We start from the raw sequence: 9,614 nt of genomic DNA, 5'->3' as shown, positions 1-9,614 counted from the left end.
GAAGGCGTTGCCGGCGTCCACCAGGCTGGTGGCGGCGTCGTGTTTGCTCTGCAGCTGCAGGTGGAGCCGGGCGGCCTGGCAAAAAGCGTTCCCGGCGGCTGGGGGGGGCCCCAAAATTAGCTGGGGGGGGGTTTAGGGGGTCGGGGGGACCCCCCCGGACCCGTCGAGCCCCCCCCCCCCGAACCGGGACGCACCGCTCCAGTTTTTGGCCATCTTGAACATGTTGGCGGCGCGGGCGTAGAGCTCGCACGCCTCCTCCAGCCGCGAGGAGCCCCTGGGGGGGGCAAAAAAAAGGGGGTGGGGGGCAAGAAAAGGGGGGGGCAGGGGGTTAAAGGGGGTTGGGAGGGGTCAGAGGGGGGGCATGGGGGGTTTAAGGCCCAAAACCCCCACCAAAAAAAAGGGGGGAGGGGGGAAATGGGGCCTATCCCCCCGGTCACCCAAATTAAAGTTATGGGGGGGGTCAGGAAGGGTCAGGGTGGGTTGGGGAGGGGCTTTAACGCCCCCAGACCCCCCCCCAACATTACCCCAACGTCCCTTCAAGTGCCCCCCTCACCCCCCCAGCCCCCCCAAGTCCCCCGCAGCCCCCCCAGCTCCTCCCCTCAGCCCCCCACACCCCTCCAACCCCCCCTGCACCTCCAGAGCCCCCCCCAGCCCCCCAAAACCCCCCTCAACCCCCCCAGAGGTCCCCCAAAGCTCCTCATCTCCCCTCCAACCCCCCCCAAAGCCCCCTTAAAGGTCCCCAAACCACTCTCAGGCCCCACAAAGCCCCCCCAGAACCCCCTCCAGCCCCCCAAAACCCCCCTCAACTCCCTCAGCCCCCCCAAAACCCCCCAACATCCCCCCTAAGGGCCCCCAAATCCCCCCTAGCTTCCCCCCAACACCCCCCCCCTCAACCCCCCACGCCCCCCCAGCCCCCCCACATCCCCTCCAACCCCTCTAAACCCCCCAAAATCCCCCCTAAAGGCCCCCAGCCCCCCGCAGTGGTCCCCCACATCCCCTCCAGCCCCCCAAAACCCCCTTCCAGTCCCCCCATATTCCCCCTAAAGGCTCCCAAACCCCTCTCAGCCCCCCCAGCCCCCCCCACATCCCCTCCAGGCCCCCTAAACCCCCCCTCAACCACCCCCAGCCCCCCCAAATCCCCCCCAAAGGCCCCCAAACCCCCCCCAACCCCCCCAATCTCCCTCCCCAGCACCCCCCCAGCACCCCCACAGGCCCCCAAACCCCTCTCAGCCCCCCCAACCCCCCAAAAACCCCCCACATCCCCCCTAAACCCCCCCTCAACCCCCCCAGCCCCCCCAAACCCCCCCTCACCCCCCCCCAAACCCCCCCCAACCCCCCCCACCTCCCTCCCCAGCACCCCCCCAGCCCCCCCACACACCCCCAAACCCCCCCCCCGCTCACCCGAAGAGGCCTCCGAGGAAGGAGCTGGCTCCCCGCACCTTGCGCTCGGCCTCGGCCAGGAGCTGCAGCGCCTCCCGCTCCTTCCCGCCCGCCTCCATGGCGGCCTCCTCCCTCACGTGACCCCCCCGCCGCCCCCTTCACGTGACCACGCGGCCCCTCTTCACGTGACCCCCGCCGCCGCCGCCCGCCCGCGTCACGTGGAGGGGGAAAAAGGGGAGGGGAGAGGCCGCGGCGCTTCCGGGTGCGGGGAGGGGAGCGGCGCCCCCTAGGGGAGGGGAGGGGAATTGCGGGTAATTAAAGGGTGATTAAGGGGGTAATTAGGGGAGGGGGGGGTTAAGGGGGGGTGAGGGAGGGGAAGGGGGTGTGGTATCCACGTGGGGGTGGAGGATTCTGCGCAAAAATGGGCACTGCAGACCCAAAATAGGCTGTTTTGTCCTTAAAAAATGAAATAAAATGAATAAAAATGATAAAAAATGGGGATTTTGACCCAAAGGGGAGGCGGGAGCCAAGCAGTAAAAGAGGGGCTGGGAGGCGAAGGGGGGCACGGAGCTGCTCTGCTCAGCCAGGCGCTGACAGCGTGGTGACGTCACCACCACGGCGATGACATCACGGCTTCTGTGATGATATCACGAGCACCGTGATGACGTCACGGCCACCATGATGACGTCACAGCCCTGACCTCACCCCCCCCCCCCCTTCCAGGAGCTGCAGCACAGGGCTGGGAGCCGGCGATGCAGCGACCGAGCACTCCCCTGCACCCCCCTCCCCCAAAACCCCCCGAATTTTCCCAAATCCCCCCGAATTCACCCCAAAAAACCCACCGCGAGGCTCCCTGGGAGGCGGGGGCTGCCTCCTTCCTCCCTTCCCAGCGGGAACTTTTGAGAGGAGCCCTGCCCGCAGCACTTCCAGGTGAACGGGAAGCGCTGCCTGGGAGCAGCTAACGAGCCGAGCGGCTAACGAACCCAGCCGCTAATTAACCGAGCCGCTAATTAACCGAGCGGCTAACGAACCCAGACGCTAACGAGCCAAAGCCTTCCGTCTGTCCGGGTACGACCCCAGGGCTCCACGCTGGCTTTTTAACATTTTAATATTTTTAAAATTTTTAACGTTTTTTAACATTTTTTACTGTTTTTAACGCTTTCTCCCCCAATTTCAGGGCGGGAGGCGATGGCAGAGGCGAGCGGCCGGCGGCGCCCCAAGGCCGAGGACGGGGCCGAGGCGCGGCCCAAGGAGGAGGGGGCCGACGAGCCCCTGCCCCTCGCCCCACAGCCCTACCCGCAGCCCGCACCCGGTACGTGCCCGTTTTGGGCTCATTTCCCCCAAAAAAGGGACCCCAGGTGCTGGAGGGGGGCTGAGGGGGAGGCGGGGGGGGTCAGTCCTCGGAGGAAAGTTGAATTTTTTGGTTTGTGTTGGTCCTCAGAGGAAAATTCATTTTTTTTTAAATCTGTCCTCGGAGAAATGGTGAGGTTTTGGGTCTGTTCTCAGAGAAATGTTGAATTTTTGGGTCCATGGTGATCCTCAGAGAATGTTGAATTTTTGCTTTATATTGGTGGCGTTTGTCCTAAGAGAAACGTTTAACTTTTGTGTGTTTTGTCCTCAGAATAACGTTTTTTGGGTGGTGTTGGTCCTCATAATGTTGGTTTTTGGTTCATGTTGTGTTTGTTGTCAGAAGAATGTTGAATTTCTCGTGTTTGTCCTCAGAAGAATGCTGATTTTTTTGGTTTACGTTGGTGCCGTTTGTCCTCAGAGGAATGTGGAGTGTTTTGGTTTGTTTGTCCTCAAAAAAAAACATTGGGTTTTGGTTCACGTGGGTGTCACGTTTGTCCCCAGAGCAATGCTGAGTTTTTTAGTGTTTTTCCTCAGAGGAACGTTGAGGTTTTAGCATTTATCCTCAAAGAAATGGTGAGTTTTTTGGTTTGCATTTGTCCTTGGAAGAACATTTGAGTTTTTTAGCTTTTATCCTCAGAAAAACGTTGATTTTTTTGCATTTGTCCTTAGAGAAATGTTGAGTTTTTTGGTTTGAGTTTGTCCTTGGAGGAACATTCAATTTTTAGCATTTGTCCTCAGAGAAATGTTGAGTTTTTTAGCATTTGTCCTCAGAAAAACATTGAGTTTTTTGGTTTGCGTTTGTTCTCAGAGGAACGTTGAATTTTTAGCATTTGTCCTTGGAGGAACATTGAGTTTTCTGCATTTATCCTCATAAAAACATTGAGTTTTTAGTGTTTGTCCTTGGAGAAACGTTGATGGTTTTTTTTTGTGCTTATCCTCAGAAAAGTGTTGAGTTTTTTGGTTTGCATTTGTCCTCGGAGGAACGTTGAATTTTTAGCATTTGTCCTCAGAGGAACGTTTTTTGCATTTGTCTTCAGCAAAACGTTGTTTTTTTTGCATTTGTCCTCAGAAATGTTGAGTTTTTTAGCGTTTGTCCTTAGAAACGTTGAGTTCTTTCTATTTGTCCTTAGAAATGCTGAGTTTTTTTCCATTTGTCCTTAGAAACATTGAGTTTTTTTCATTTGTCCTCAGAAACGTTGAGTTTTTTCCATTTGTCCTTAGAAATGTTGAGGTTTTTTTCCATTTGTCCTCAGAAATGTTGAGTTTTTTAGTGTTTGTCCTTAGAAAAGTTGAGTTTTTCCCATTTGTCCTCAGAAACGTTGTTTTTTTTCCATTTGTCATTAGAAATGTTGAGTTTTTTAGCGTTTCCCCTCAGAAACGTTGAGTTTTTTAGCGTTTGCCCTCTGAAACGTTGATTTTTTTGTTCCGTGCCCACCCCCAGACGACCTCTCACCCCTTTTTCCTGTGTTTGCCCCCAGAGGACCTCCCGCCGACCTTCGGCGCCTTCAGCGTGGCGGCCGCCCTGTGCCCGGCGGCATCGCGGCGGCGCCGGGAGAAGGGCTCCGGGCCGGAGGGCGCGGGCGCCGCGCTCGGCGTCGACCGCCGCAAGTCCAAGGTGTGGAACTACTACACCAAACTGGGCGACGCCTACGTGGAGTGCACGGTGTGCAAGAAGCAGCTCTCCTTCCACAACAGCACCACCACCATGCGCGAGCACCTGGCCAGGAAGCACAGCATCCGCGACGCGCCGCCCAAGGACGAGCGCGGCGCCGAGCACGAGGGCCGCGAGGCCAAGCGGCCGCGGCCGACGCCGCCGGAGAGCGGCCCCCGGCACGGCGCGCCCTGCCCCGACGCCAGGAGCGAGGCGATCCTGGAGCTGCTGCTGGAGATGATCCTCCGCGACCTGCAGCCGCTCTCGGTGGTGCGGGATAAAGGCTTCGGGCTCCTCCTGGGCTACCTGGAGCCCGGCTTCGCCCTGCCGGCGCCGGCGCGGCTCGCCGGCATGCTGCGGCACCGCTACGGCGCGGCGAGGCGGCAGGTGGAGCGCTACCTGCAGACGGCGCAGGGCCTGGTGCTGTGCCTGGAGCCGTGGGCGTCGCGGCTGGGCCACGGCTACCTCAGCGTCTCCGCCAGCTTCATCGACGGCGAGTGGCGGCGCGCGCGGTGCCTGCTGGAGACGCGGCGAGCGCGCCAGGACGAGCCCGAGGGGGATTTCGGGGAGCAGCTCCGCGCCGCGCTGACCGAATTCGGGCTGTGCAGCCAGGCCGTGCTCTGCGTGGTGCACGACGGCGCGCGGCCGGCGGCGACGGCGCACAACGGCTGGGCCGGGCTCTGCTGCGCCGCCCGCGTCCTGCAGCGCTGCGTGGAGGCCGGGCTGGAGGTGGAGGCGGTGCAGGAGGCGCTGAGCGGCGCCCGCGGCATCGTGCGGTTCTTCCAGCAGGACGCCAAGGCGGGCGGCCGGCTGAGCGGCAAACTGGAGGCGCTGAACAAATCCCAGTCCAAACTGGTGCTGGACGCCGGCTCGTGCTGGATGAGCACGGCGGAGATGTGCGAGAGCCTCCTGGAGCTGAGGTGGGCGGTGATGGCGGTGCTGGAGGAGCACCCGCGCGGCGCGGCGGCGCCGCGGGGCCTGGCCGACCACCAGTGGAAGCTGCTGCAGGACCTGGCGGCGGTGCTGAGGACCCTGAGGATCGCCGCCTCCTTCCTGCGCGAGGAGCAGAACGCCTCCGCCTCCGCCCTCATGCCCTGCGTCCACGGCGTGGCCGCCGCCATCGGGCAGCAGGCGGAGGAGGCCGGCGCGGCCGTGGCGGCGGCCGTGGGCAGGATCCGCACCGAGCTGACGCGGCGCTGGGGGCTGGAGGAGGAGGAGAAGGTGCTGGAGAGCCCGGCCGTCGTGGCGTCCTTCTTGGACCCGCGTTTCAAGGAGCTGAGGTTCCTGAGCCCGGGCCTGAGGAGCGAGCTGCACCGCCGGGTCAAGGCCATGCTGTCGCAAGCCTTCGGCCACCGGCCCCCCTCGCCCGGCGCCCACTCCTGGGCGCCCGGCTCGGGGTCCAAACCGGAGGGCGCCCCGCCCCACAGCGTGTACGACATCCTGCTGGGCAAGGACCCGACCGAGAGCATGCCCGAGATCCACCAGCAGCTGGAGAATTACATCGTGGAGCCGCTCTGCAAGCGCAGCACCGACCCGCTGCACTGGTGGAGGAGCAACGAGCACCGCTTCCCCGCCGTGGCGCAGCTCAGCCGCCGGTACCTGGCCGTGCCCGCCACCGCCGTGCCGCCGAACCAAGCCTTCGGCGCCGGGGAGAGCGCCCTGCGGCACCGCCGCGCCGCGCTGCCGCCCGAGGAGCTGCACCAAATCCTCTTCCTGCACCACAACTTCCACGTGCTGGAGGCCGGGAGGAGCGGGCAGCGGGACCCGCGCTAGCGGAGCTCTCGGCGCCGGGGGTTTCGCCGCGTTCCTGCCTGCACCTCTTGGGGCACGGCTCTGGCTCATCCTCATCCTCACCGTGGCGAGGAAGGGGCTCGGGGAGGCGCGAAGGTGCCGCGCTGGGGAGCTCCGCTCGGTCCTTGCTGCGCCACGACGGCGGCTGAGGACGGCTCCGGCGCCGGGGAGGGAAGGAGAATCAGCAAAAACGGTGAAATCCGCACCAAAGAGGTGCCAAAGCTGCGCTGCTGCCCTTGGAGGCGGATTTTGGAGGAACACCGGCGCCTGCTCGGCACCCAGCGGTGGCTGAAGCGCTCACGCTTGGCTCGGGGTGCCACCAGGCGAGCGTGGACACGAGGTGCCTCCAGGGTTTGTTCAGGGCGCCCCAAAATTCTGCAGAGCTGCTCTCCAGAACCCTCTGTAAGGAGCTAAGCAGAAGGAACGCGGCGCGGCGGCGCAGAGAGCGGTGCTCCGGGTCTGCTTTAGGGCCAAACGTGTTATTAAACACATTTTAACACATTTTAAACGCCGCGTCCCACCCGTTTCCCACTGCCACAGCCAAACCCTGAGCTCCCCACACCACAGAGCCCAGCACGGCCGGCTCCAGAGCTTCTGCCCCGGGTACAGGAGCAATCCCGCGGCGCTCCTCCACCCATGCACGATGCCAAATCGGTGCCAGGCGCTCTTAATTTAGCAGGCGTCCGCACGGCTCGGTGCCGGGGGGGGCGTTGGACGCCTTCGCAGGTCCCTCAGTCAATCCCAACCCCAACCGCCGCTGCGAAACGCTGAGAAAAAAAAAACCCAAATCAGCTCTTTTCAACCGAAGTCGCGCGGCCCCGAAGCCGTGGCTTTTCATCCCAAAAGCCCTTCCGGGCGGCTACTCCGAAATCGCGGCCTCCCAGGGCCCGGCCCGGCCTTGGAGGTGCTCCAGGGGCCAGGGGATCCTCAGCGGGGGCTCGGCGGGCGGGCGGTGGCGCTTCATGTGGGCGTTGCGGCCTTTGATCTTGTCGAACACCCTGCGTGGAGAGGGGGAGGGGGGGAAAAAAGGAGCTGGTCACGGCTCCCCCTCGGTGGCTGCGGGCCCGAGGGGCGCCCACCCACCTCTCGCACTCCCTGCAGGGGAAGCTGGGGCGCTCGGAGGCCGGGGGGGGCTCGCCGGGACCCCCGGCGTCGGGGGGAGGCTTCCGACAGCTCCTCGGCTTCGGCAGCAGGCGGTGCCTCTTCCTCGGGCTGCCGGCGGGCTGCGGGCGCGAGGGCGTTAATTAGCCTCACCTTCCCTCCAGGAAGGTGGGTTAATTAAAAATATTGGCTTGAAAACTCTCTAAATAGCCCCAAAATGAGAGGGCGGGACAAAAGCAGGTTAGTGGGCTGAGAAACTGGGGGAATGGGGAGGAAACTCGGGCACGGGGAGCGACACCAGGAAACTCGGGCACGGGGAGCAAGCCCAGCACCAGGCACTTTTCCAGCCCCCAGCACACAAAAAGCCCTTTTTCACCCCAAAAGAGGAGCAGCAGCAACCTGGCGCCAACCCCCAGCCCGTCTACCTTCTCTTCAGCCTCTTCCACCTCCTCCTTGTCTCTCCTGGCTTTTTTGTCTATGAGGTGAGCTCGACCGTGGTCAAACTTGAGTTTTTTTTTCCAGATGTAGTAATACTCCACGCACTGGGACACGTTTTTAGTCTGAATCTAACGGGAGAGAAGCAGAAGCAGCCCGTCAGCAGCACACGACGTCCCCCCGGCACTTTCCTTCCCCTCTGGGGGATCCCCGGGGTCACAAATCACAAATCCACGCTTTTCTCTCAACTTTGAGTTCAAACCACACCTCGTGGCACCACGGATGATGGGGATGATTATTTTGGGGAGCTGCCAACTGATAAGGAATGATCTGGAGCAGAGCCCTGCTGCTTCCTGCCTTTGCTAACGAATTTAAGCCCCCCCAGGACTGAAGCATCCCCTTGGGATCCTCCAACGCCGCCTGGCCCAGGAGGGAGCAGCGCGGGTTTGTCCCGGGGCTGCCCCAAACTCGAGTTTTTACCTTTTTCTGGATGAGGTAAAAATCCTTCCTGTGCAGGCAGAAAGCCTTCTTGAACTGCTGCCTCTCGGCGGGCGTCCAGCTGTCGGAACCTGGCGAGGAGCAGCAGGAGAAAAGGCATTACCTGCCAAATTTGCACCCGAAATACACCAAATTGTCACCCAAATTAGGCCAAATTACCACCCAAATTACACCAAATCGCCACCCAAATGACGTCACGGGGTCTGCTACTCGCTCCTGGCCCCGCAGCTCCTGGGAACGACCCCCTTGGAGCAGGGGGGGCGCCGGCTCCGTTTACCTGCGTAGCGGTAATTGGCCAGGGGGTGCGAGTCCGGCTTCTGGGGCCCCCCGAAGAGCAACATCTCCAGGGCCTCCTGCGGGGGGGAACAAGGAGCCTTCAGATCCCCCCCCCCGAGGCACAGAATTGAGGCAAATCATCATTTGGGGCTGCCCTGTGGCTCCCCACACCCAGCCCAGGGGAAGCCCCCGCGCTCCCGCCGCTCGCTCCCACCCCCCAGCCCCCAGCATCGCCCCCTCAGAGCCACGGGAGGGTCCTGGGGGGCCCGAGACCCCCCCCCCCGGCCACCCCGGTCCCTCACCAGGACGCTGCCTCGCGCCTCGTGCAGGCAGTGCAGGGCCAGCTCCAGGTTCGTTCCTCCCCCGGGCATGGCGCTGGAGCACGCCATGTTGAGCAGAGCCGTCACTGCCAGCGCAATCAGAGCAGGGTCAGGTTCAGAGCAGGTTCAAACCAGGTTCAGATTCAGAGCAGGTTCAGATTCAGAGCAGGTTCAAACCAAGTTCAGATTCAAAGCAGAATCAAGCCAGATTCAGATTCAGACCAGATTCAGATTCAAGCCAGATTCAGATTCAAAGCAGATTCAAGCCAGGTTCAGATTCAGAGCAGGTTCAGATTCAGAGCAGGTTCAAACCAAGTTCAGATTCAAAGCAGATTCAAGCCAGATTCAGATTCAGACCAGATTCAGATTCAAGCCAGATTCAGATTCAGATTCAAAGCAGATTCAAGCCAGGTTCAGATTCAGAGCAGATTCAGATTCAGAGCAGATTCAGATTCAGAGCAGATTCAGATTCAGAGCAGATTCAGATTCAGAGCAGATTCAGACCAGATTCAAACCAGGTTCAGATTCAGACCAGGTTCAGATTCAGGCCGAGGTGCCACACGGAGGAACCAGACGGCCTCAGCGCCCCGGTGCCACTGCCGGGAGCGCCGCCCGCGCGTGGAACCCCAAAAAGGAACCCGAGCGGGCGAAAAGCTGTAGGAACGGGGAAATTTTTGGCCTCAGAGGCAAAAATTTGGAGAAACCTCGCTCCTGAGTCTCGCGGTTGGTGGCGATGTCCCCCCAGGGCTTCCAGACCAGCGCCGCCGCCTGCTCCTCGCCGCCCGGCCGCGGCCGCTCCTGCAGGGCCGGGA

The 9,614-nt window shown here is 61.6% G+C and overlaps 2 protein-coding genes across 2 annotated transcripts; one reads left to right on the top strand and one right to left on the bottom strand.

Moving 5' to 3' along the window:
- Nucleotides 1–6: 6 nt before the first annotated feature.
- LOC309890966 (alpha-soluble NSF attachment protein-like) lies at nt 7–1,512 on the bottom strand (the record flags this gene model as incomplete). Its single annotated transcript, XM_082785366.1, has 3 exons — nt 1,402–1,512; nt 195–274; nt 7–98 (listed from the first exon to the last, which is right to left on the bottom strand). Coding segments are annotated over exons 1-3 (270 nt in total), but the record flags the coding sequence as incomplete, so codon positions are not given.
- An 802-nt stretch (nt 1,513–2,314) lies between these two features.
- Nucleotides 2,315–6,661, top strand: LOC309890965 (E3 SUMO-protein ligase ZBED1-like). Its single transcript, XM_082785365.1, has 3 exons — nt 2,315–2,448; nt 2,558–2,692; nt 4,209–6,661. The coding sequence occupies exons 2-3, from the start codon at nt 2,569–2,571 to the stop codon at nt 6,152–6,154; spliced, it is 2,070 nt and encodes a 689-aa protein (XP_082641491.1). The 5' UTR covers nt 2,315–2,448; nt 2,558–2,568; the 3' UTR covers nt 6,155–6,661.
- Nucleotides 6,662–9,614: the final 2,953 nt, after the last annotated feature.

This window comes from Aythya marila, assembly GCF_965140915.1.
Source record: "Aythya marila genome assembly, contig: HAP1_HAP1_SCAFFOLD_1080, whole genome shotgun sequence".
NCBI lineage: Eukaryota > Metazoa > Chordata > Aves > Anseriformes > Anatidae > Aythya > Aythya marila.
Note: the sequence above shows the minus strand (reverse complement) of the source record. Positions and strands in the feature narration are given on the sequence as shown.